This window comes from Puntigrus tetrazona, chromosome 23 (genome assembly GCF_018831695.1).
Source record: "Puntigrus tetrazona isolate hp1 chromosome 23, ASM1883169v1, whole genome shotgun sequence".
Classification (NCBI taxonomy): Eukaryota; Metazoa; Chordata; class Actinopteri; order Cypriniformes; family Cyprinidae; genus Puntigrus; species Puntigrus tetrazona.
The window spans coordinates 10,705,784-10,733,432 of NC_056721.1; the positions used below are offsets into that span (position 1 = coordinate 10,705,784).

At 37.9% G+C, this 27,649-nt stretch overlaps 3 protein-coding genes and 1 pseudogene across 5 annotated transcripts in view; all 4 read right to left on the reverse strand.

Annotated features, from left to right (window-relative positions):
* Positions 1 to 199: 199 nt before the first annotated feature.
* cdc42l2 (cell division cycle 42 like 2) lies at positions 200 to 3,386 on the reverse strand. Its single transcript, XM_043225474.1, is given in 8 exon segments — positions 200 to 1,761; positions 1,843 to 1,940; positions 1,943 to 2,039; positions 2,114 to 2,214; positions 2,327 to 2,399; positions 2,610 to 2,658; positions 2,660 to 2,747; positions 3,198 to 3,386. Coding segments are annotated over 8 exon segments (624 nt in total). The 5' UTR covers positions 3,226 to 3,386; the 3' UTR covers positions 200 to 1,671.
* A 176-nt stretch (positions 3,387 to 3,562) lies between these two features.
* dnmt3bb.2 (DNA (cytosine-5-)-methyltransferase 3 beta, duplicate b.2) lies at positions 3,563 to 21,786 on the reverse strand. Of its 2 annotated transcripts, none has more exons than XM_043224777.1 (24): positions 21,165 to 21,733; positions 19,998 to 20,120; positions 19,764 to 19,909; positions 19,439 to 19,589; positions 17,847 to 19,360; positions 17,442 to 17,589; positions 17,233 to 17,361; positions 17,036 to 17,139; positions 16,570 to 16,713; positions 16,378 to 16,485; positions 16,085 to 16,220; positions 15,614 to 15,913; positions 15,468 to 15,512; positions 15,311 to 15,390; positions 15,069 to 15,181; positions 14,742 to 14,925; positions 14,546 to 14,630; positions 14,312 to 14,457; positions 13,995 to 14,085; positions 13,690 to 13,838; positions 13,439 to 13,524; positions 4,313 to 4,382; positions 4,085 to 4,206; positions 3,563 to 3,992 (listed from the first exon to the last, which is right to left on the reverse strand). In XM_043224777.1, the coding sequence occupies exons 2-24, from the start codon at positions 20,107 to 20,109 to the stop codon at positions 3,851 to 3,853; spliced, it is 4,305 nt and encodes a 1,434-aa protein (XP_043080712.1). In that variant the 5' UTR covers positions 20,110 to 20,120; positions 21,165 to 21,733; the 3' UTR covers positions 3,563 to 3,850. The 2 variants fall into 2 exon arrangements, with proteins under 2 accessions (XP_043080712.1, XP_043080711.1); XM_043224776.1 differs by lacking the exons at positions 3,563 to 3,992; positions 4,085 to 4,206; positions 4,313 to 4,382 and adding exons at positions 12,451 to 12,895; positions 13,037 to 13,158; positions 13,255 to 13,324 and having other exon boundaries at positions 21,165 to 21,786.
* Positions 7,438 to 11,995, reverse strand: LOC122328811 (annotated as a pseudogene).
* Positions 21,787 to 24,277: 2,491 nt separating the features above from the next.
* The window catches only part of dnmt3bb.1 (DNA (cytosine-5-)-methyltransferase 3 beta, duplicate b.1), a 34,948-nt gene continuing 31,576 nt past the window's right edge, over positions 24,278 to 27,649 (reverse strand). For both annotated transcript variants that reach the window (XM_043224780.1, XM_043224779.1), the window contains 5 exons: positions 27,153 to 27,301; positions 26,979 to 27,064; positions 26,772 to 26,841; positions 26,538 to 26,656; positions 24,278 to 26,067 (listed from right to left, as the gene is read on the reverse strand). In XM_043224780.1, the coding sequence (XP_043080715.1) occupies positions 25,926 to 26,067; positions 26,538 to 26,656; positions 26,772 to 26,841; positions 26,979 to 27,064; positions 27,153 to 27,301 (566 nt within the window). In that variant the 3' untranslated portion in view covers positions 24,278 to 25,925. The remainder of the gene's footprint in view (positions 26,068 to 26,537; positions 26,657 to 26,771; positions 26,842 to 26,978; positions 27,065 to 27,152; positions 27,302 to 27,649) is intronic.

Consider the following 27,649-nt stretch of genomic DNA (forward strand, 5'->3'; position numbering starts at 1 on the left):
TGATATGTAACTGTGCTCTCTTGATCACTTTTTAGCAAAAAAACGTCAATGCACATTTGATCGAAAGCCTAGCGGAGTGATCACAAGATGCAGGCAAAAGTTTTGCATTGTTTACAGAAAGGATGCTTTTTTGTTTTTCTTCAAGGCAAAAACCTAGAATGCCTAATGATGGTTTGATTGCTTGAGCTACATGAGAGAAGTCAAATAATTTTGCCGACCAGCTAGATTTAATGTGGGGGTGGTTCGGGTCTGGTACAGAGTTAAATGTGTGTGATGCTGAAACAGTAAAGCCCCGCCCATCTTTCATTTGATTGGCCATCTAAATCATTTTGACATTCACGAGCGCTGTCTGGAGTTTTTATCACTCCAACAACAAACACAGCAGAAAATAAATATTGGATTTGCCAGGGACATTTTTTTTGCATGACAAAATGGATGCGTGGTGTGAGAGCATGAGAGTTGGCAGCCCTGGAAACGCTATTATATAACCCCAAACTTAAAAGTCTTATTAGGAAAGTTAATATATCAGTGTTTTTCTTTATTGAACTCATGATCTTTTGTATTTATTTTTTTAACTATGTATAAATCAAGTTTTAAATGGTTTATTTTTCAAAAGGCCTCTTGGACCTCCTCTTATTCATCGATGACTTATTTCTCGAATGTTGTTGCACCATTTTCATGGTGCTCTTGTGCTTTGCACAGAAAATGTATTCTCATAGCTTCATATCATTAAGGTCGACCCATCCATGATGTAACTGATGGACTGTTTTAATGATGTCCTTACTACCTTTCTGTGCCTTGAACAGTCAGTTGCGCTGCTGTCTGTAGACTGTCAAATGCTCTCAGATTTCATCAAAAACGCCTTCATTTTTGTTCCAAAGGTTAACGAAGGTCTTGCAGGTTTGAAATGAGATGTGGGCTTGTAATTAACTTTTTTGATTGAGCTATCCCAGTCGTTAAAGCTTTAAAAAGAAGGGCGTTTCAGACATGTTCCCCTAACATGAATTTATCTCATCAACTGCATATAACTGCTTCTCTTTGAAAGGATTGCTTAAAACTGAAGTATTAGGGGAGTGAGTTAAAATGTAGCAGTGGAAAGGGCTGATCTTATACATCTGACGTTAGAGAAATAACATAAGAAAAAAAATATTTTTTCCACCTAGTGTAAAAAGTCATTTGGTATATACTTTGTACATATAACCACATCTATAACCATATAACCACATCACTTATACAGTTTCTGTATAAATATTTTTCATCCTTTTATTCAAAATACAAGTCTCTCATATACTCTGGTGATTCAACTTGACATAAAACAGCATGTGAGACGAGACACTCATATGGCTCTGTAAAGTCTTCTAAATTAAGCTTTTGACAGACATTGGCACACAAACGAAAGTATTTACTTCAAAATCTCCTTCATTGTTAGACAAATAAGAACTGGCACATCTTACCCCACTCTACCCTACCATAGCTGAATATCTTCGTTGTGAAGCATCGTTAAAGTCTTAAAGGCAAAATTTGCACACATATCATCTGACTATGTGATATGAGTACCGAGGTAAATGATGTGGAAAGCACCTGTCAAGTAAAAGCTACTGTTACTTTCCTGATTAAAAACCTGTACAAAAATAAAACAATCCTATTGGTTTACACCCAGATTTGTCCAGTTCATAAAAGCACACATCCGCATGTCTTCTGGGATCCCGGGGGCTCCAGAGCTGCTAATATCGCCTCGTCAAACACGTTCTTGAGTCCTTTCTGTAATAAAGGGGAGAAAAATGAATCGCTTCGTTACAAATGTAGACAAATGTAAAACTTGGCTTTATAAACCAAACCCACCTGCGTTAGAGCAGAGCATTCAACATAGTTGACTGCCTTTAAGTCTCTGGCTAGTTTTTCAGCTGTCTCTGGTTTGATTGGCTTTTGTTTGTTTTTGCAAGCCTTGCAATAGTTACAGGATCATCTCGAAGGTCGATTTGAGTCCCAACCAGCAGAAAGGGGGTTTTCGGAGAGTGATAAGTTATCTCAGGCACCCACTGCATTACAAATGAACTGTTGTTAGCAACAAACACATTACTTCGCATGACTGACAGATCACTGAAAGACTCACCTTTTCTTTTACATTTTCAAAAGAGGACAGAGAAACTACAGAGAAACAAACTAGAAAGACGTCTGTTTGGGGATAGTATAAGGGTCGTAATTGATCCTGACCTACAAAATATTGAATATTTAGATTTGTCAGGATCAGTTTTTGTGCACCGCTGTTGTTGAGACACTGTTAAGATGATTTGACAATGCTTTAGGAATATTGTTATTACCATACCCGCAGCATCAAATAATCTAATGGTGTATGGTTCACCATCAAACGTTACAGTCGCAGCTTGGTTATCAAACACCTAAGAGAAAGAAAGAAGAAAGAAAAGAAGAAGAACCACAACAAAGCAACTGAACTGACAACACTAAAGATTTCTGGGATAACTGTTTAGCAGTTATCTCTGATAATAAGTACATAGGTTGTATTTTTCTTTTGAGCCAGTCAAGATAAAAAAAAAAAACAAAAACAAAGAGAGCAATGGTTTTGTATGCATAAATTTAAAAATCCTTACTGTTGGTTCTGATGGGAATTTGTTCGTAAAAGAAACCAAAAGGCAGGTTTACCACGGCTCCATCTCCAACTACCACACATTTAATTGTGGACATTGCTGTCATCACAAGTTGTTTTCCAGCATCTGGTATCAAGGTATCTGTAATTATTAATAAAGACTATTCAGTTTTTAGTGGGGATTAGGCAGCATACATGCAAAAAAAAAAAAAAATCTAAGGGACATATATTTACTCAAGGGTCAAAGGCTGAATCTCCCTTTATTTATGTTTAGATGCTGATTTTATGAGAATGTGCACTTTTGTGATGACCCCCTCAACAAACCACTTAGTAATAATGATTCCACAATGCCATGATGTTATCAAATACTTACCACCCGTTTTTATTCTAAAATAAGGTGTTAATTTAAACCTTCTGTAACGTTTTATTTATGGCGATGGGTCAATATTTCAACCCACGTTACGGAATGAAATATAAACAAAAGTATGATTTCTAAATGCAATGCCTTCATATGAGCTCTTAAAGCATGGCGCAGAACATACGAGTGTTTAGATTGTGTTGACTGACCGAAATTTGACATTATGATAGATACCTAGTTTCTTAACAGCCTGACGAAACATGTTTAAACGGATAAACTGTCTACTATGTCAACGGCTCGCAAACACAGTTACTTTTCTTACGGTTAACTTTTACTCCAAACATTGTAAACTTGGAATTAACTATTTACAACGGGTAAGAATTTGCCATGGCTGTTGCAGTCCGGCGTCTCTCCAGAACACGCTTCTACCAACCACATTTCAAAATAAAAGTCCGCATTCTACTTTCATTTAAAGTCCCAGTAAAGGCCCAAATACCCTCGGAAATTAAATTTTTGTTATTGAAAATAAAAACCAAATTATTATTATTATTATTATTATATGGTAAAACAAACAAACAAACAAACATTCCATAGTGAACGTCATTTTTATTCTCTTCTCTGAAATTTGATACACTTCACTTATTTTAAATAAGCATTAAACTATCCAGCAAACTTAAATCCAAAAAAATAACTAAAACAACTGAATTAATGAAAATTCTTCAGTCACTGTTTAACATTCTTAAATCAAAACAAAGCTAAAGAGGATTATTTATCTTGGCACTTCACATTTACAAATGAAAACTGACAAGCCGTCGTGTCCCTGAGTCCTTTTACTCAAAGAAAAAGTTACAAAATGCACAATAAAGTTCAGTTAATTTCAAGAGGACCTAGTCACAAGCAAAGTAATCCTTCAGAGGTGCTAGAAGGTGTCTGATGACAGGAACGCTCCAGGACTTCCCCAATACTCTTTGCCTCTGCATACGCCCCAAATTTTTCACATCTGTGTAATGTTTCGGAAATCCAAATATTCTGACAAAGACAAGTGTGAGAGTCAGCAAAAATCAATAGAATTCAGAGTGAATTTTGATAAGACCTAAAACTGAAATAACAGAAAAAGTTACTTCTCCACTTCAGTGATCCACAGACTATCAGCTTCCCCGTTCATAATGATGGGGTAATGACGGTCCTCATTGCCCGGTTTTAGTACGTTTGGCCGCGTGGTGATAGTGCGAACTTTTTCATACTGCAGAATGGTAAATTACATGGCGTCAACACTCATGTTCAAATCTAACAATGTCAATGAAATTATTATATATTGCATATCTTTGTTTATACGCTCTTGAGAAAACCTTTGCAGTGCGGCCAGGGTCCAGACATTCCTGAAGACTCAGTTTATCATTCTGAGACGCTACGATTGGTCTGGTCAAAACAGAATAAACAAGATCATGAAATGACATTTACTTAACGGTTGAGTATGATAGTCATACGAAATGGCTATCGCACCTGTTCATGCCAGGTATGTTCCCCAGAAGTATCTTGCTCTGTGAGCTGGACTCACTTTCACAGCATCAACGAGCACAGGGTTACACTAAAAACAAACCACATACACTTACTACACCATGAGACTGAACATTCTTTTAAAATCCGATGCAAAGTTTATAGAAAACTCTCAGAGTCTTAACATGCAAGCTTTTTAAATTCACAAAAATGAGCCTTAAGATAACCTCTAACATAATAAAGAAGAAAACTCACTTCCAAAAAGCGGCAAATGTCAGCTTTAACCTTGTTTTCCATGAACACCACGTTCTCAAACAGCCAGAAGAACGGCCGTGAGTCATCCTCCTTTGGCTTCAAAATATTCAGAAGCCTGTAATATTCGAAAAACAGCCGCCCTGTTCCCTCTGCAGAGAGTAAAGCATTTCAGATGCAACAAGTTGTGTTATCTGTTGTATCCTGAGAATGAGTCTGCTCAGTAATTCAACAAAATCCTTATATATGATGTGTGAACCATGTGTTCATTTTGATTATTCACATTTTGTGCAACATGCATCAGCTGTGTCTTACCAAACAAGCCCTGTCTGTTGGGATTGGCCGTGCACAGGTCATTACAAGGACTTCCTCCAATGAGAAGATCAAATGGGCCCCATGTGTCAATCTAAACAAAGACAGAGAATAAACTCAATGAAAATGCCTGGGAGGCGTCTTTCAATGTCTACAGGCATTTTATTATTTAATAACAAAAAATATTTTGTAACCCTACATGCTTTTCAGTAATGTTCTTAACATCCTTCACATAAATGATTTTTCCCTCATGGTTGACCATGGAAATTGTAACAGACTCTTCATCAACTTCTGAGGCCACATATTTTTCTACACTGAACCCAAGGTCCTCAAAACAAGGTATCCTGAAACACACAAATGTATTTGAATGAGCTACATAACTAGTACAAGAACACACTGTAAGTGTGTATTACACCACAAGTGGTTGAGTAATTTGGCAAGTTTTACCTGTGGCTATACCGTCAAATAAAGAGAGCACTCTGATTGGGCGTCGCTGGTTAGCAGGGATTGATGGGTAAACTCGATGGGGCTCCTGAGGGGAACAAATCAGTCAGTGGTGGAACCAATAAAAACACAAATCAGACGCAAGATGGAAGACCATCCAATATTTGTATGAGATGAAGTATATGAAACAAGCACTAACAAACTCCATGGCACTGTTGTTGGCAAAGAACTCCTGCACTCGGATGCTCCAGTCACGCCTGGGCTTCAAAGCTCTTGAGCTGCTCTCAGGTGCACACAGGTAACACGTCCACGGGTCCACGTTTTTCAGCCGGTTAAATGTCCTTCACCCACTAGGATATCCAGACAGTCCACACAGTAACAGCTAGACAATAAGACAAAATTAGATTGGGGTCAAAACCTGTGGAGGTTTTAAGTTGGTAGACCGTTTTTGTGATCAAAAACTCACCGACAACAATTATTATGGCCGCACAGAATGACCTCCAGGCCAGAACAGCAGACGGTGCAGTAAGACTGATAGCCATCTTCATCGTATCTGTACAGCGTTTCCGTGAAGTTAAACTGACAAACAAAAGTTTGTCAGCGATCCAAGAAAGATTAACAGGAGAAACTGTAGAGCTCATTGATGGTTAAAGCTCTACTTCACTAATCTAATGCCGTTCACATCAGAATCAAAATCATATACACATTTGCCTATTTGTTAACTCTTAATTCATGCACATAAGCATTAGTTGGATTAACTTTTTGAGTTAAAGTAATTCAGATAGGAACTGTACTCACAGCAAAAAGCTTGCTAAGGGACCTGACTTGCCTTAAAAGGGACTTTTATGCAGAGTGCTGGGTATGATTTTATAAAACTGTTACTAACTAAAAGAGCCAAACCATTTAAACTGGTGATTTCGCCAAGTACAAGCTGTTCCTGGATTAATATTCCAATCAACCAATCAGATTTGGAGAATTTTTCTGAAAAAATCTGTTTTAGGGTTATGATCAGGGATACGTGCTTCTACACCCTTGTTAATTAGCTATACTTTCCCACAGATTTTAGGAATAAATTTTGTGTAGGGTTAGGTTTAGGGATAGGAAGTGGGATAAGTCTATAGTTTTAGATTCAACAACAAAAAAAAAAAAAGTTGATTCAGGATCACGTCTTACTTGGCAAAATCACGGCGACCATATTGGACCACTGAAAACTACAAATTTCATTGTACCTTGCATTTTAAGCACAGGCTGCCTTCGAAGAGTGGGTGGACGACATTAACAAATGTACTTCCACATGATAAGCAGAACACTGAAAGTGAGGAGAAATTACATTATGATGAACTTTACTCTTTATCAATAGTTACTGCTATGTTTAAAAAAAATGACTTTTTTTTTTACTTTCAATGTCTATCTTGTTTTCCAGAAATTCATGCACCACTTGATCTGTGAAAACAATTAAACACCTGGTTACTTTTTTTTTATTTTTTTTTTTTAAAGTTCGTATAACAATGCTTTAATAAATATCAATGGTGCACATACATCTCTTTTGGCTGTTCTGTCTGGACTCAACCTGCATACTTTCGAAGAGAGTTAGACGCGTATTACAGTGAGTTTGTTTCTGTTCTGGACAAGTCCTTACAGTCTGCGAGGATCTCCGATTCCATCTTGGATGCATGAACTTCCTGTAAACATGTGTTTTCCCAAGGTTTATCGAACTTTTGTGCAGGTCCAGAGATTCAGGGAGCTTATTCAGCGATATAGTTAAGTTAAATAATTTTGCTCGATGGTCTTTGTAGTTTAACGAGGATCCAACATTTCCATTAACTGATCGTTGCATCGTTGCCTTTTCTAAAAAAAAAAAAAAAGGAAAGGATGATGTACAGTAAATACACAAAAAATTTGAAGTTTAATACTACAGTCCTTGCACTGTGGTTAAAAAGTGTCTTTCGGTGCTAAGTGCATACCATTGTATTCTGACTGATGTCTAAGTCCATCTGGACCCGATGGCTGAAAACCTCCAAAAGCCCAGTCCAACATGACTCTAAACAACTCATCCAAAGAGTCAGCCTCAGGAGAAAAAAACATTCTACTGCGTCTGGAAGCCACCTAGACCAAAACATGCATAAAACATTTCTTACATGTCTACACGTGTTTATGTTTGTCTTCATGTTCTTGCACTGAAAATGATTAGTGGTTTTAGCAGTTTTAGAGAGATTTTTGAAAGACTGTTACTGCATCTAAGAACTGGTGTACTGTAACACTCTCACACTAAACTGCTCCAATGTAAATAGATCTTACAACATGAAAAACATGGTACTAACAATATACATTTTGCATTACCTGCAGAGAATTGAAGACTGCATCTTTGTATGTCGCTACTGTAGCGAAGGAATTAGAACAGAAGCACTTAGCAAAAGAAAAAAGGGCTGGAGATCATCTACTTGGATCTGCAACAAAAAAAAAAAAAAAAAAAAAAATTTCACATGATTTATTATTGAGCAAATAAAAGAAAACCCAAAGGCTCACACGAAAGACTCTGCATATGTGTACCTCTGACAGCATCCTGTTCCCAAAGAAAAGCACTTTACGCATGGAGCCACAAGGCTTCTTGCTGTCCCAGCTCTGAACCAGTCCAGGCCAAAGACCAAAACCCTCAATGGGCCCCAAACCATCTCACCCACTGTGAAACCATCCTAAAAAACACATTTGTTGTTAGCCACAGTCCGTTTTTAATTTACAGTGATATTTACGGTACAGGAATCCATTACTACAATGCATTTTGAAGTTACCTGGTATGGAATGATTATTTTCTCATTGTTATGCAAGATAATTCCATTTCTTTTCTGGTGGACAAAAACAGTGTGTTCAGTCATGATATACAGAAAAGAAACAATACCATTCTCAAATAACAATTACATATTACATATACCTCGACCCATGTAACATCATCATCATCATCATCATCATCACTACTGCTGTACTTGTCGTCATCATCAATGGACACATTTGAATGATTCCCTGGCAACAAAGATCATGCAAAGACAAATAGTTAGATTTGTGTCATTTCCTAGAGTTTCAGAAAAGTAAAATCTCTTTCAGCTTTAAAAGGTTGCTACAAATCCATTGTAGATGCATGAATTGCCTGTAAGCGTGTTTTTCCAAGGTTTATCGAACCTTTGTACAGGTCCAGAGAAGCATTTCAGCTTTAAATGTCGCTACAACAACCTGTGTGTCATTACCACATGTGATGCTCCCCTGAGCCTCTGGACTGAGATGTGTGGAGCACTTTCATATGAGCTGCTGTCTGTCACATCATCCTCAGCCATGTCCTTCTCCTCCAAGTCCCCATTTTCCTCTCACTGAGAGTTGAGTCCATTTGTGGGAACATCTTAGATACAGCCAGACACAAATACAAAACCCAAACTTTTAATTTTTTTTTTTTTTTATGTAAAGGTTGTTCATTACAGTGGCCTGGGTAATTGTTAGCATGTTGCTATCCATTTGCTAGGTCACTGCTAGGTCCTTACTAATCTACGTCACAATAGTTCAATATTCTGGTCCACAGATATAGATTATCTTCCATAAGTAGGCTTTTATTTTTAATCCACCCATTTTTTAAGACAGATAAATTCTTGCCTAATCAAATACTAAAAAATGTACTTACAATAAAAGTTCGTAACAAGTTAATTTTACAAGCATTTAAATGAAGTCCAGCATAGTTTATCAGACTAATGCGTGTTCTGGGACACTTTACATATCATCACAGATTCCTTAAGTCTAATAAAACTAAATACATTTTCATTCTTTACATTAAAGTGATTAGAGAGATCAAATTTTGTCACATAGATATCTGATAAAATAATATTTTAGTTTCACAGTTCAGTGACTCACCTGTTCAAAAATCATCTCTTTTTTCAAGGTTTTGGGCAATGCCAACAAGCTAACGATTAATTTCCCAAAACTTGAAGTCCTTCCCATAATTCTCAGCTCAGTCTTCCAGTACTCCTCCACTGACTGGTCGGCTGGGTGTGTGTCACCTCCATCAATGAACTGATACTCCAAAAACTCATCTGTGAGTAAGCTGACATTCCCGGGGCTTGAGCAAACCCCAAAACAGACACCTAAATCTTGGACTGTTTTGCCAGTCACTTCAAGCTTTTTTCCTGGACACAGCACTAACGGCAAGTTTCTCATGGTGGAATCTGAGAAGGGCAAATGCTGAACAATATCAACAGTCACAGTCGTGTAGAAAGAGATGATAGAACTGTGGAAAGTCTCCAAATAGTCAGTCAACTCTTCAGAGGATTGCAGGAGAAAATCAGCAGCCTGTTTACCAACGTCAACCTCTCCTCTAGGCAAATGTCCCACGGTTTCCTGTATAAGCGAGATCTTTCCTCTCAGAAACAACTCAGCTGCTTTTGGTCTGAGGAAACTCGCCGTGTAGAATCTCACTAATTGAGAAGCATCTTGGAGGAGCTGCGTCACGCCGACACCTCGGTCAACATTCTCCTGAAAGTCACAAAGCGGTTTCAAAGCATGGCTAAGAAATAGGATGCTGTGTCTTATTTTGGGATCACTAAGAAGACAACAGATCGCTGCTTCATCTGCATCCAGAGATCCAAAGTATTTCTCAAGGTCCGACCAAGCTAAAGTCATTTTCTGGATGATTCTCCAGAAGAGAGAGCATTGGGATGTCAGGATATTATTGAAGTTCAAACAATCGACGTCAAGCAAAGTTTGTAGAGAAGCTGGGAAAGATGGAAAGTGCTTGTAGATCTCGGTGATGAGTTTCACAATCGGGCCAGAAATCTCCATTTTCTTAACACCATTGTGACAGACTCGTCCTGCCATATCTGTAAGTCCACATAGAGACACAATCTCAGGTTTCAGCAACTTCAGATCTGAGAGAAGATCTTCGTGATCTGGGAAATTTGAATAAAATATTGCCATGTTCATTAGAGGTATTCTGAACTTCTTCAGCACGTCCACAATGCAGGTACAGAAGGCATCGGCAGTCTCTTCCTGTGGATGAAGAACATCAAGCAATCTGATTTTGGTTTCTCCAGCAACTTTATCAAAAAAGCCCAACAAGACCACACTGGCCTCCTTGTCCTCAATCTCCAATCCATAGTATAAATAAAGACAGTATGGAGTCTGACTGCAGAAAGCTGTAATGTCTTCCCAGTATTTCTGGCCTAATACTAGACTACCCTTGCCACTGGCAAAGTTTGATTCGGCATCAGATGAGCCATACTTTCTAATGAAACACAATGTGGCCGGATTGCAGGATAAAGAATGATCTAATTTCTTGTCCGTGTTTTTCATGCTCTGGTTTGGATACTTTGGCCGTGCGAGCCTTGATGTACGTCTCCTCTTCCTTCTCACTATAATTGAAAGAATGATAGAAGTAAAAAAAGCATTAGGTTTGCAATACCAATGACAATGTTTAATTTTACAATATGCTTAATCAACAAATATAGACAAAGTAAACACCTACTCATTTCAAGCTATGCGATTTTCAGGATGCTACCATTCAACAACAATGTCTGCTCCAGTTCCTATGAAAAGGTATAAAAAAGGTTAAAATATAATATTGATCACAGCACATAATTATTATAAAAATCAATAACATGAATATAATAATAATATAAATGCATAAAAACTCAAAAGCATATTAATTACATACACATCAGTCTGAACCTGGTAAAAAGCACCATGTAGACTTCATAATTAAGATGAAATGTGTCTATTTAAAATGTTTGGGAAGATCTTTTAATTTTCATACCGCAAAAAAATGTACGTTAATTTGACTGGCCAATTCAGAAAGTGTTTTGATTGGCTGGGAGACAAAAAAATTACTTACCTGAGCAGGTGAGCGCCACTCCACTGTAAATCACCGAGGCAGTCCTACAGTATTTACTCCAATATTTACATTCACCAACATTTTTCCACAGCCTGCGGAGTAATTGTATGTAATGTTAGTCTGGAAAATATGATATGCATTCTAAAACGGCAAAATCCGTCTGAAACCACAAACACGTTTAAGTCGTTATTTAATAAATTCATCGATAAAGACAACTATAATGTTTGCAAGCCGGTTAAGGGTAAACAACGTAAAGTTGCCATTACGGTTACATTAATTAGCATTACACACTCTATTGTCCGTCAGTCTGTAATCTGAGGGAATCATAAAACTGTTATAAACCCGCACACCACATCAAGTGCTGAAAAACAAAAGTAACAAACCAAAAAGATGTTCTCATTTTGAACGAGTCCCTCGCGAATGAAGACGTCTTTAAAACTGCTCTGTCAACAAATGAGCAGTGACACTCGGAAGATCATATTTTGGTAATGAGCCCCTGTGCGTATCCACACTGGTCTTCGTCCATTTACCGCGAAAAATTAAAAAAAAGCGGAAACGGATGCAGCTTTCAAACAGCAAGCATCCCTCCACACGGGACCTGTATGTGTGCACACTTCTCACACACTGCTATCCCTTACTGAGGACTACGCGCTAAAATATGACTACTTACACAGGGGAAGACATTTCCATCACTGTCTTTTCAAAATACGCTTCTGTCTTTGCTTTCCAAAATAAAAGTAGTTTTCATTTCCGTTTACTTTGGCGCCCGTTTGGAACTCGTTTAAGAATATTTATTTTATGAACAAAAAATATATGCAAACTCAGAAAATCTACCAAAACTATACGATCTAATAATAAGAACGCATTACAGTAATTTAGATTAAAAGGGGGAAAAATAGTTATTGCGTTGTACAATAATCTTCAGGGTGAAAAAAAAATATCTCTGCTTAAGATATAAATGCCACTGACATGCTTCTTCAGATAAGTCAAATGTGGGGGCAAATATATCCTACGATTAATTAGTTTTGTAACATTTATTTAATACATTTCTTTATTTTAGACACCAAAGTAATCTTAGTAATTTACAGAGCACTGCACACATTTATTCATTTTTGCTCATCATGTTTATTCATTTTTCTCAGTCTCAAATCTGTTACTCCATTTGTAGCTAAACATGGTTGCATTTTGAGAAAGTAACATTTTCAAAAAGTGACGTGTGATTTGATGCAGCATTCAATAAAACGGGATCAACTTTCTTCAGTTTCCCAGCGTCCATTATTCCAAACAATTCATCGGCTAGTCATGCCGTTTTAGTTTTAAAAAAGGTAAAATATTTAAAAAGAAACACATCCTCATGTTCCTGAGTCTTTTCACGCTGACAGAAAAAGATTATAACCGGTAGTCTGTTTATTTCAAGGGGACCTCATCACAAGCAAAGTAATCCTTCAGAGGTGCTAGAAGGTGTCTGATGACAGGAACGCTCCAGGACTTCCCCAATACTTTTTGCCTCTGTACACGCCCCAAATTTTTCACATCTGTGTAATGTTTCGGAAATCCAAATATTCTGTGAAAAATAAGTAATGAATAAAACAGGTTTGAATATATATATATATATATATATATATATATATATATATATATATATATATATATATATATATATATATATATATATATAATATCCAAGTACAAAACTAAAACATACTTTTCCATTTCTGTGATCCATATACTGTCATCTTTTCCATTCATGGTGATGGGGAAATGCGCGCTGTTGGTGCCCTGCTTCAGTGAGTTTTGCCGTGTGGTGATAGTGCGAACCTTTTCATACTGCGAGGAAAACGGTACCGTTTTTGAACTCATCACTGATGAAATCATTACAGCAACTACATACTGCATATCTTGGGTTAGAAACTCATGACAAACCTTTGCAGTGCGGCCAGGCTCCAGACATTCCTGAAGACTCAGTTTATCATTCTGAGACGCTATGATCGGTCTGGTCAAAACAGAGCAAATGGACGATGTGTAATATACTTAACTGTGTAAACTAATACGACATTTTCCAAGTGAAAAAGCAGGTGTGTTATTCATATGAATGTAACGGACGCACCTGTTCATGCCAGGTATGTTCCCCCAGAAGTATCTTGCTCTGTTAGCTGGACTCACTTTCACAGCATCAACAAGCACAGGGTTACACTAAAAAAATAAAACACAGACACACTTGCTATATACCATGAGATTAAAACTTTTTTTAAAATGTGAGGATAAGATTTAAGCAGAAGTAAAGAGAATATAAGAGCTTTTTAAAATGTACAATAAACTGCTGAGAGTACTTTTGAAACTTCTAACAAGAACACTCACTTCCAGAAAGCGGCAAATGTCAGCTTTAACGTGGGTTTGCATGAACACCACGTTCTCAAACAGCCAGAAGAACGGCTGTGGGTCATCTTCCTTAGGTTTCATAGCATTCAGAAGCCTGTAATATTCGAAAAAGAGCCGCCCTGTTCCCTCTGCAGAGAGTAAAGAGGATCTTAGATGCAGTGAACGATAACAACTATTACCTGTATTGACGTGAGGCTGCTCAGTTGTAGCAGCATGTTTTACAAGTCTTTAAATGTGACGTGTGAACCATGTACTAGATTTCAGTATGCAGACTTCTGTCTTACCATACAAGCCTTTCCGGGCAGGATTTACTATGGATAAGTCATTACAAGGACTTCCTCCAATGAGAAGATCAAACGGGCCCCATGTGTCAATCTAAACGATGAAAGAGAATAAATTAGATGAGACTGCTGAGTCTTCTTTTAGATGTGCAATTAATTGTCAGTACTATGGAGAGGTTTCTAACATTTAAAGGGTTAAATTAGCCCAAATCATTTTCTTACCCTTGTGGAATTACATGAATTATATTTTATTTCTAAGCTAATACTTTAAAGACAAGAAAAAAAAAAGATGATTTTGAAAAGTGATTTTGTATCCTCACATGCTTCCTCGTAATGTTCTTTACATCATCCACATAAGTGATTTTCCCCTCATGGTTGACCATAGAAATGGTAACGGACTCTTCATCAACTTCCGAGGCCACATATTTTTCAACTTTGAAACCAAGATCCCTTAGAACAAGGTATCCTGAAACATAAAAACGTATTTTTACATTTTTTAAGGAGTGGATTTGTGTGTTGCACTACTAAAGGTTGAGAAATACAGTCAGTTTTACCTGTGGCTATACCGTCAAATAAAGAGAGCACTCTGATTGGACGTCGCTGGTTAGCAGGGATTGATGGGTAAACTCGATGGGGCTCCTGAGGGGAACAAATCAGTCAGTGGTGGAACCAATAAAAACACAAATCAGATGCAAGATGGAAGACCATCCAATATTTGTATGAGATGAAGTATATGAAACAAGCACTAACAAACTCCATGGCACTGTTGTTGGCAAAGAACTCCTGCACTCGGATGCTCCAGTCACGCCTGGGCTTCAAAGCTCTTGAGCTGCTCTCAGGTGCACACAGGTAACACGTCCACGGGTCCACGTTTTTCAGCCGGTTAAATGTCCCTTCACCCACTAGGATATCCAGACAGTCCACACAGTAGGAGCTGAAGAAGTGAAAAATATCTAATTCAACTATATAGAGTGGTGTCCGTAATAACACTACATACATTACATTTAAGCTACACATTTTATCAGATTATTGGATAAGAACCCATGACTTTCTTTCACCAACATCATAAACACTTACCGACAACAGCTGTTATGGCCGCACAGAATGACCTCCAGGCCAGAACAGCAGACGGTGCAGTAAGACTGATAGCCATCTTCATCATATCTGTACAGCGTCTCCGTGAAGTTAAACTACATGTGACAAACAGACATATCATTGAAGGATTGTACTGTATGACTGTATATTTGAGTTTACGCAACATTTAGAAATAGGCATAACCAAAACTCACAGAACTACACCTGTATAGCTATATTTAGTACCTTGCAGTTGGAACACAGCCTTCCTTCGAAGAGTGGGTGGATGATTTCAACAGGCGTACTCCCACATGATAAACAAAACTCTGAAAAGGAGAATTTAAATTAGGATGATATTCAGTCATAATCAACAACTACTGCAATGTTTATGACAGTCTCCTACCTTCAATGTTTCTCTTGTTTTCCAAAAATTCATGCACCATTTGATCTGTCAAAATATTTTAATAAACACCAGGTTACTTTACGTTTTTTTCTTGCTTTTGCCATCACAATTTTAATAGCTGCAATAAATATTAATAATGTATTTACTTCTTTTTTGGCTGTTTTGTCTGGACTCGATATGTACACTTGGGGTAATATTTTGAGGCTTATTCCGTGGTGTGTATTTTTGTTTTCTACGGGTCTTCACATTCTGCCAAGATGTCTGATTCCATTTTGAATGCATGCGTTTTCTATAAACATCTGTTGTCCCAAGGTCTACTGAGCCATTGTGCAGATCCAGGGGTTCAGGGAGTTTTCTCAGAGGCACAGTTAATGTAAATAACTTTCCTGTGGGGTCTTTGTCTTTTCCAATGGTGCTATTCATTGATCGAGGCATATGAATCTTGTCTAAGAAGAAAAAAAAAAAACATATATGGGGTTTTTATACACACACACACACACACAGAGAGAGAGAGAGAGAGAGAGAGAAAGAGAGTGTGTAAATGTATATAACATACTACATGCTACACATTTGAATGTAGCACTACAGTCAAGCATCATCTGGTGCTTGTTGCATACCATTGCATCCTGATTGAAGTCCATCTGGCCCCAATGGTTCAAAGCCCCCAAAAGCCCAGTCCAACATGACTCTAAGAAGTTCATCTTTAGAGTCTTTCTCAGGAGAAAAAAACATTCTACTGCGTCTGGAAGCCACCTAGAGACACATGAGGCAAATATGTTTCTGTACTCACATTTGGAAGTTTTATTTTTCCACATTTAGATTTTGATTTTTAGGCTGTAATATCAGAGTAAATTACAAACTGAATGCTAGTATATGTACTATAGATCACAAATAGCAAAATTCGTCTTACCTGCAGAGAACTGAAAATTGCGTCTTTATACGCCATTACTGTAGCGAAGGAATTTGAACAGAAGCACTTGGCAAATGAAAAGAAGGGTAGGAGGTCATCTGCTTGGACCTGCAATGGACACTTTGTTATATACGCTTATTAAAGCAAAATAATACTCAAAAGCTTGAGCAGAAGACTTAGAAATTTTTATACCTCTGACAGCATCCTATTCCCAAAGAAAATCACTTTACGCATGGAACCACAAGGCTTCTTGCTGTCCCAGCTCTGAACCAGTCCAGGCCAAAGACCAAAACCCTCAATGGGCCCCCAAACCATCTCACCCACTGTGAAACCATCCTAAACAAAAAAAACAACAACACTCATTTCTGTCTTAACTTCTGTCTGATGCGAAAATACTTTATTCTGTTGCATCTTAAGGAGGTGGTTAAAAGCACACAAATTTTACATTTCAGCTTTAATTACACACACACACACACACACACACACACACACACACACACACACACACACACGAGTATTCAAATATTAATATATTTTAGAAATTAAAAGTTATCTGGTATTCTGATTTCTCATCGTTTCATTTAAAAGACATAGTTTCTTTCCTTTTTTTGGCAGAGAAAGCGAATGTGATATCCAAAACCAATGAGTAGACATGTACCACGTTATTCCATGTGCCATCAGCAGCATCACAGTTGTAGTCATCATCATCATCAGTGATTTCATTATCATCCTCCAAGATTACAGACACATGCGGATGATCCTCTAGCAAAAAGAAAAGAAAAGTCATTTTTATTTAGGCTGGTGCACAATTAAAGAAAATACCACTGGTTGGTATATCTGAACAGGGTCTGAAACCTTCTGTGTTATTTTCCCTTTCTGTGTCTGAATCAGAAGAGATTGCCACAATATCATCCACTTCCATTGGTGCGATGTCCTCCACGTCTATTGGTGCCATATCCTCCATTTCCGTTAAGTCAATGATATCTGAAATTTAAATGCATTCTTGATCCAAAGTAAGTACAGATCGGATCCTGAATATGTCATGCACCTTACGTGTTAGTTACCAGATGTGATGCTTCCTTGAGTCTCTGGGCTGAGATGTGACGGAGCACTTTTATATGAGCTGCTGTCTGTCACATCATCCTCAGCCATGTCCTTCTCCTCAAAGTCCTCCACTTTCATCTCCTTGAGATAGTCAGTTTGTTGAAACACCTGGTGTATAGACAACCACAAACCAAATCTTTAGATGTTTGCTTGTTAAAACTTGCTGTCATGCTAGGATGGTCTAGATGGTTGACATTGCATTACTATGGACATAAGATGTTCTCGACATTTTGATCATCATAAAATGTCCCAAATACCAAATTAATTTTCAAAACCAGTGTCACACTAAAATGGAGAAATTATGTCTTGTCACACAGATGCACAATATTTTAGTTTCTCAATCTCTTCACAGTTTGGCGACTCACCTGTTCAAAAATCATCTCTTTTTTCAAGGTTTTGGGCAATGCCAACAAGCTAACGATTAATTTCCCAAAACTTGAAGTCCTTCCCATAATTCTCAGCTCAGTCTTCCAGTACTCCTCCACTGACTGGTCGGCTGGGTGTGTGTCACCTCCATCAATGAACTGATACTCCAAAAACTCATCTGTGAGTAAGCTGACATTCCCGGGGCTTGAGCAAACCCCAAAACAGACACCTAAATCTTGGACTGTTTTGCCAGTCACTTCAAGCTTTTTTCCTGGACACAGCACTAATGGCAAGTTTCTCATGGTGGAATCTGAGAAGGGCAAATGCTGAACAATATCAACAGTCACAGTCGTGTAGAAAGAGATGACAGAACTGTGGAAAGTCTCCAAATAGTCAGTCAACTCTTCAGAGGATTGCAGGAGAAAATCAGCAGCCTGTTTGCCAACGTCAACCTCTCCTCTAGGCAAATGTCCCACGGTTTCCTGTATAAGCGAGATCTTTCCTCTTCTGAGAAAAAACTCAGCTGCTTTTGGTCTGAGGAAACTCGCTGTGTAGAATCTCACTAATTGAGAAGCATCTTGGAGGAGCTGCGTCACGCCGACACCTCGGTCAACATTCTCCTGAAAGTCACAAAGCGGTTTCAAAGCATGGCTAAGAAATAGGATGCTGAGTCTTATTTTGGGATCACTAAGAAGACAACAGATCGCTGCTTCATCTGCATCCAGAGATCCAAAGTATTTCTCAAGGTCCGACCAAGCTAAAGTCATTTTCTGGATGATTCTCCAGAAGAGAGAGCATTGGGATGTCAGGATATTATTGAAGTTCAAACAATCGACGTCAAGCAAAGTTTGTAGAGAAGCTGGGAAAGATGGAAAGTGCTTGTAGATCTCGGTGATGAGTTTCACAATCGGGCCAGAAATCTCCATTTTCTTAACACCATTGTGACAGACTCGTCCTGCCATATCTGTAAGTCCACATAGAGACACAATCTCAGGTTTCAGCAACTTCAGATCTGAGAGAAGATCTTCGTGATCTGGGAAATTTGAATAAAATATTGCCATGTTCATTAGAGGTATTCTGAACTTCTTCAGCACGTCCACAATGCAGGTACAGAAGGCATCGGCAGTCTCTTCCTGTGGATGAAGAACATCAAGCAATCTGATTTTGGTTTCTCCAGCAACTTTGTCAAAAAAGCCCAACAGCAACACGCTGGCTTTGTTCTCGTCCTCAAGCTCAACTCCATGGAATACATAAAGGCAGTATGGAGTCTGAATGAACAATGATGTAATGTTTTCTAGGCATTTCTGGCCTAATACTAGACCACCCTTGCCACTGACAAAGTTTGATCCGGCATCAGGTGAGGTAGATGAGCCATACTTTCTGATGAAAGACATTGTGGCTGGATTCTGGAAGACAGATTCATGCGATCCCTTCTTAAAATGCAGCATTTTCTGGTTTAGATACTTTGTCTGTACAGGACTGTAGTGTCTTGAAGATTGCTTTTCCTTTTTAGCTATGAATAAAAAGAGGTGTCATATAAATTACATAAGTCAAAATATCAATAATAAAAACTCAAAAAGTAAACACCTACAGATTTCAAACTGTCCGCTTGATTTCAATGGCACCTCCTGTGTGTTACACTTCTGCTTTGCAACACTGTGATCATAAAAATCTTTGAACCACGAAAGCAAATCTAATGTTTTCAGGCTGTCTCCATTCACCAACAATTTCAGCTCCAGTTCCTATTAAAAAAAAAGAGAAAGAAAAACATGCATTGTAAACTTTACTGCATGTTGATCACTGCATAGCCATATAAACAAAACATTTTGTATGTTGCATTAATTTACCAAAATAATTCTGTATTTTAATGTAATTGCTTTAAACATTTTCAAAGAGATTTTAATTTAATTGCTCACTTTCTTGATTTCTGCCTTGTTGAAAGCGTCCTGTAGCAGATTGTAATTATCCAAGATGTCTACATCCTCTTTGGCTGCGACCTTCACTTTATTTATGTCGACAGATCCAGGGTGAATGATGTCCATTATCTGACAAAAAGCGGCACCTGAAAAAACCCCCCCACCATAAAAGTGTTTTAAAAGAGAAAAGTATCTAACATTCATAATTTTCAATTAACCTGGTAACAGAAATACCTGAACAGGTGTGCTCCACTTGGCTGAAGGTGGTTTGCAGTATGCCATTGAGCCAGTCCAGCAGCTCACTGAGATCACGTTTCTCATCTCCAATCATCCTGCTCACCATCATTTTTCCATAACCTGTGGATAAACTGAAATCTGAAAACCTGTGCACTGAAAACGTTGACAGCATAACTTATTACAGATACCCTAACAATGATACACACATACTGGCAGTTTTAAGCATGCATTTACTTCAACATCATTATTATAACTTTCGAGGTCCCACAATAATAAATAACATTTTAATGTACCCACAGAGCACTATATGCGCTAAATGTGGGTCTGTTCGTTCAAACCGTCAAAAAAAATATATTAAAGGACGAAACATATTCTCCTTTACAGAAAGTTCTCCCAGATGAAGACGATTTATTAATATAGTTAAATGACGTTTTGGAAAGAACTCAGAATAGGTCATAGAACATATCCGTGCATGCGCACGAGGACGCCTCAATTTGCCGCGAAATCTTAAAAAGAGGAAACAGCCGCGGGGGCCAATGAAGCGCGAGCGGCCTCCCAGCATGCCATTCCTTCACTGCACGGGAAACAAAGAGGCAGAAGACCACGTCCTGACGAACATGTTACTGTTCGGCGAAAAAAGGTTCTGCAAAAATGACTGCTGTACGTAAACCATTGTTCACTCGTGTTATACGTTCAAACGGCAGTTAGAAACCAATTTAGCGCAACGTGTTTCTTAAATAAGATATATTGATTAGATGATGCGTATTAGTTTCACTGTAATATGTAAGCATTTATTGTGCTTATTATAGGAGCCACATACTTTGTCAAATAAAAAAGTGATTATATCGTCAACGGCATGCGTATCTGTAAATGTAACGTGATAAATGTTTTTTTGTTTGTTTTTAAGTCGAACGCACGTTTTTAACGTGTATATAAAAACTTCACTAAGCACTAAGTTCACGTTGGTTGTCCTATTGAAACCTTGCTTCTATCAATTGAAGCAACCGAGTGTTATAACGCCGGGTTAATAGCTGAAAACGAAAACGTAAGAGCATTCATAACCATCTTTAGCGATAACTTGTCTTCCAGATCGCGCGCACACGTCGCCGCGCCAGCTATATTGCCAGATATTAATCAATTACATTTAGTATCAACGTTACTCACCACCACCCCGTCCCGTTCGGCGCGCGGTAGTCGGGCCTCCTTCTGGCGATGCCGCGAATTCGGTGAATCGGTCGCGTTTGAACGCGAGAGGGTTCCGCCGCACGCGTTCCGCAACGTGGAAACACTGCAGGTCACCGGTGGGAACTTGGATTCATCTCAGTGACTCGAATCTTTTGAATCACACAACGACCTGTTCGCGGGTTTATGCAGATTGCGCGGTTGCTCCAGTAGATGGCGATCAGCGCGTGCCGTGAGTGAGTCTTTAATTTACTCAACCGAATCGCTAAAAAAAAAACGAGTCATTCGCTACAGATGCGGTTTTCCGGTATAGTTGCGTGTCTAAGAGTGAGTATCGCGTGCGTTTTCCCAACACCTCAGTTGTTCCGCTTCCGTTGCGTTGCTGTGAACGATACTTATTAAAGCACGCGATGAACGACGCGCCTCTCTCTCGTGTCGTCGGTCAGGAGATCTTTGTTGGGTTTCATTCAGATTCAAAGCAATGACTCGTTTACTGGAGGGGGCGTGTTCGCTCGCTCCGTCCAACCAACTCTTTACGACCCGCGTTAAAACGTTACTTGGTTTTTTTTTGCTGTAATCGCCCTTTAAAACCGAAAAGCGGTTAAAAAAAGGCGAAAGGGCACAAAAAGTAGACCGACTTCGTAATATTGCGACTATATCGAGATTATACACGATACCACATTATTTCTTGTGGTAGAAAGTATATTACGAATCTAGCATACGAATGGACGCGAATGAAAATTCGCCATATAGCAATTAATCTTAACGTAATTTCATTACGATAGAATTGTCGCAGTGTGCTGAACTGGCCTACTGTGTTTTGCACAAACAGTACAAGAGTGTTGAATACTGTAACGTTACTCCGCAATCAGAGAGTATAGAAAGAAGCCGCGACTTTATCGATTTAACTAGTAATGCGTGAACCGGAAGTGATAACGCTAGTCCAGGGTCGGCAACCTTTTTTATCAAAAGAGCCACTTTGTGTGAGCCACTCCCCACCCGGAGCCGCAAAAAATTACAGAGTTTATAAACTTCTAAAAGACGGCTGCTGACATTGATGTGACATATATTTTCAGTGACAAACTATAAAAAAAAACTTTATTAGATGGTATCAACTAAAACCCCTGAGGAATTGTGCAACAAAATGAACACATAATGACGATAATAAAAGAAAAAAAGAAAAAAAAAACATTCCATGTTTTTTTGTCACTGCCATCAGGAGCCACTACAAGGAGGCTGAAGAGCCGCATGCGGCTCCAGAGCCGCAGGTTGCCTACCCCTGCGCTAGTCCTTTGGTCGTTCACACTTTACGCAACCGTTGAAATAAATCATCAAAATGTGCCTTAATGTTGATCGAGACCAAACAAAAAAGACAGACCTTATGCTTATGCTAATTTGATAATAGTATCTCCTTTGTTTTACAACCTTATTTGTAACCAAGTATTTGATGTCAGTCGATTAGTTAATTTTAGCTATACAAAACGGCTCGTTATGTTGCTTGATATTGCAAGCTTATTTATTTTAATAATACACTGGTTTGTAGCGCGTTTTACAATTTACTGCGTTTTTACAGTTATCTTCCTCCCGAAAGCCCGTGATGCTTTGCGCCAAAACAGTCAGCGAATGCCGAACACTTTTTTTTTTTTTTTTTTTTTTTTTTTTTTTTTTTAAATTTAAAAGTTCTCATGCACTGATATTAATTCGCAAAAACTGCACGGTGAGGGAAATCCTCCGCTCTTCTTAAATAATGAAACCTAAAAAGTAAGTGTTAATAAATTCCTATCGGAACAACCCCGAACGTTCAAAGTGAGTTTTACAGCAGCAATGTAATGGGCGAGTATATTTCTACAGATAAATGTTTTATTTCCTCGCTTAAGAAATATTAGGCTAGTGAACGTCGTTGACGGGAATCAGAAGTGAAAAGGGGGAGACCGTTTTAAAGCGCCGCATGGAGGAAAAGAAAACGGTAAAAAAAAAAAAGGCGCAGGACTTAAAACAGAACAACTTCTTTGTTGACCCTGGAACAACTTTGTGATTAACCAATCAGAGCTGAAGAACCATTTTATAGTTTGTGAAGCTTGGTGCTGTGCGTCACTATCATTAAATCTGATTTTAGCCATTAGTCATGGGTCAGGTTTAGGTTTAGAGATGTGGTCTACGTTAAATATTTGCCTCAAAATGTTACAGGGTCAACAAAACACACTGACCCAGGAAACTCAGGACGTGCCAGCCATGCAGTGGTTTTAATACAGCGAAAAACTAAGGGAGTTGTCCGGAGAAACAACAGGCGGACTAAAATATTTTCTTGTGGCAGATTAAAATGCCAAGCGTTGTTTTATGATAGAAAATAAACAAATCATTTAGAAAAAGTGTCAATGAAAATTCAGTGGCTAATGTTGACCTGTGGTTCAGCTCTCTGCACGTTTTGTATGCTTCGCTTCACACTCAGTTGAGTTCATGGAGTGCATGAAATAAAGCAGACGTTCTGTACAGAGAGTGCAGAGCAGTGGGTCCCGAGGACTGCATGGAAATGAGAACCACTGATCTGGAATAGAACTTTTAAAAACTGTAGCCTACCTGAAAACAAAAATGCAAAATGTTTGTTACAACTTCTACATAGACTAATACATTGGTAAATATGTTCATTTATATGATTAATTTTACAAAAGGGCATGCATGGGGTCTTTTTTTTGTTTTTTTAAAAGAGCCCAATGCCTAATAAAAAACATAGTCTTTTTAACTGTATTAAAAGCATTAATTTGGACTATTTTTCCCCATGTAAAGACATTTAAATGAATCTGAAAAAGGTGAATTTAGTCCATTTTAAAATACAAGCTGTGATTATATCTAGTGTCAAAAGATTAACTGCATCCAAAATAGGTATTTGGTTAATATATGAAGCATATTATTCTTAAATGTATACATGCATATGTTTGTATTTATATGTACATAATATACACAGTGCACACAAATATATATATATATATATATATATATATATATATATATATATATGGAAAAATAATTTGTTTCGTATGACCCCAGTCATAATCAAACAATTAAAAGCAAAAAAAAAACACAAACTCAAACCGCTTTGGAGTCTGTCTTTATTGGTTTTGCTCAGGATACTAACACTTTTTTTTTTTTTTTTTTTTTTGGTTACTGTTTGAGTTTTATACCATAAGTCCCAGAAGAAAAATAAACTGTATACAAAAAAAAACACACTAAGAAAAAAGTATAAAAATAAAGTAAATATAAATGGACTGTATAAAAGCACTGTTAATGTTCAAAGGTATAGATTAACATGTTCATTATGTTACCAAACAAGTAAAAAGACAGCTTTTTATATCAAATTTAAAGATCTACTAAGCAAAATATTAAGGCTATGATATCAAAATTGTTTACGCTACAGTAAAAAAAAAAAAACCTTTAAGAAAATAAAATGACAGTAAGAACTGTTTTACATACATTTTTGCCTGTCAAGATGTTTACAGGACAAATGAGTGTAATTTACATGCGGTATCCAACGATAATTCTGTTCCATGTCTCATGAAGTATTAAAGTTCCTTTATGGTCTTCAAGCTTTAAGTTTGGACAGTAGTTTACATTAAGCATACAATTAGACATATAAAACGGCTTGTGTTACAGCATTAGGTCTATCAAACAAAAGCAGAACGTTTCTTCACGACCCCCCGTACGGCAGGCTGTATCTGTTGTCTTCAAAAGGCACCACACACGAAGTGTTTTAGACAGATGAGGCATCTCTTTAAGCTACAATGCGCGGGATATAATGCGTTTCTGTTATTGTGTGTAGCAACGGTAAGCATAAAACAACAAATGAAAGCATCTATCTGAGAGAAACCCACGTAGAGCTAACATTTTACATCTACACGGATCCCTCATCACAGAGGTCACTCTAAAATAAAATTCAAGGAATAATAAGAAAGCTTTAAAAACATGTTGAAATGTGTTAAAGTTTGTAAACATTAATTTCAAGATTAAAATACAGTACACTGATCTCTATCTTGAGTAATTATTTGACAAATTACTTAGCCTAGCAGGCTAATGCCCTCGATGTCTGCTAATAAACACACCTTCTGGATAAACTGTAACTGTGCAATGTTAAAGAGGGAACGAAGGCTGTATGAAACGCGAACGGGGAATCAATTTTTTGAAATGCTTTTTCTAAGGGCTCACAGCTTGGTGTTTGTACGTTTGCATTGATAGATTTCAAGTATTTTTCTCACACCAACAATACCATGGAAATGCGTCACATGCAAGTATTCTGATTCTTTTACATAATAAAATTTGTACATTCATTAGCCAGATAAAACGTTTGAGCTTAAAAAATAAAAAGTAAAAATTTAAGTCAACACGGACAATGTTTTGTTTTGTTTTTCTCGTGATGATAAAGGATAAAATCTCCCTGCATGCGTCGAGACGAACCCTGACAGTTTCAAGGCACATCGATTGGGGAAAAAAAAAAAAAAAGGCTAGTACAAAAGCTAACTGTGTTTTTACTAAGCGACGCTCTAAGCATCACAACACAGCGTCTACCTTAAGTTTGGTCAAGACTACCCACGTCCTCAAGTCAGCTCAACATCTCAACTTGTCAAAGCTGAAACCGTTTCGTAAATGTGGAGGTTAGCTAGTCTCCAAGAGCTATCTATTGAGGACATTTGGTTTTGTACTTTACGATGTTTGTTGTGTGACTTTGGACTGACGGATCACGGACTACATGTGTTATTCACAGGCAAAGTAGTCTTTCAGTGGGGCGAACAGGTGCCGGATTACAGGAACACTCCAAGACCTTCCCAGTAGCTTCTGCCTGGCGCCACGGCCCATGTTGGACACATCAGTGTAGTGGACAGGAAAGCCAAAAATCCTGTGGAGGAAAGAATTGGAGAGTTTGGTGAGATTTTTGGTTTGTGATGCATTTTTATTAATCTATTAATTATTGTTAGCGTAATAATACTAAAATGCAATTTCTGACTGAATTTTTTTTTTATAATGAATTTGAAATTCACTTTGACTTTTAAAAGCCAAATCTGATTGGTAAAAAACTTTCTTGATATCAAAATTAATGGAAACAACTTTATAGCGTTAAATCATAAATAAATACATTTTTAAAAACCTTTGTCCAACTTGAACTGAAACCTAAATCATAGAAATAACCGCTGCAGATTTTCATGACTTGTGTGTTTTTAACACAAATAACTTTAGACAAATAAAGTCTATAACTTTAACTTTTACATTTTAGAATCACTAAATGTAGCTGTTAAAAAAAGTTTTCAAATGGGTTTTGAAATCATCACACAATATCATCAAGAACTCCATCAGTTGCTGCGAACTCACCTCTCGAGCTCAGTGCACCACAGGATGTCCTCTTTGCCGTTCATCATGACAGGGAAGTGTTGGTCTTTGCCCTGTTTGATGGAGTTGGAGCGTGTAGTGATGGTGCGTACCTTACCAAACTAAAGACACAGAGTTCGATTTAAAGTATTTCTCCTGGTACAGCCTGCTCAAGGTCATGAACCTAATAAATATGAGGAAATCGATAAAGACCTGTCGCCTTTACACATAACTTACCTTGGCAACACGGCCATGTTCCAAACAGTCCTGAAGCTCTAATTTATCCATCCCGGACGCACACAGCGGTCTGAAAGAAAATGGATTCATTTCAAAGTAGATATACCATGTTTTCATTTTGGTGCTGGCTAAAAAGGTTTAGAGATGGTGTCTGCCTGGAGATTATTTAAGAGTAACTGGGGAAGATGAGATAAATGAGGCAAATACCTCTTCATTCCTGGCAGGTTTCCCCAGAAATAACGTGCCCTGTGTGCGGCTGATACCTCAATGGCGTCAATCATCACTGGATTGCACTAGAGAGATGCAAAAACACATTGAAATCAAAAATGGCCAGATCTATCTGTTTCTAACAAGAGCAAGCACCGATGAAGGTCTTCAGACCTCCAGGAATCGTGAGATGTCTCTCTTATCATTGACGCTCATGGCCACCACATTCTCAAACATCCAGAAGAAAGGCCGGTCTTCCCCTTCCTTCGGTTTTGCTTCACTCAAGAGGCGGTAGAACTCAAAAAACAGACGTCCAGTCCCCTCTAAACACAAAAAGAAAAGTGCATATTTTTAATATTCTGAGTGGTTGCTAAAGGACTAATTGTTAGAATCTTGCTATGTGGTTGCTAGGGTATTCTGGGTGACTGTGGCATTTAGATACGTTCAATATTACAAATGTAATTCAATATAAAGACATGGCATGAAAAATGAAAATATCCATGTAAAATAGATAAATGGCCCAATATACAATTTGTAAAATGTAAAAAAAGCTAAATCTATAATTTTGTATTTGTATTTAATATAAATATATATATTGTCAAGCAGTGGTTTGCAACGTTTTTGACTCAAAACTCAAGACATTTCCTCAAGACATTTCCTTCTTTGTTTTT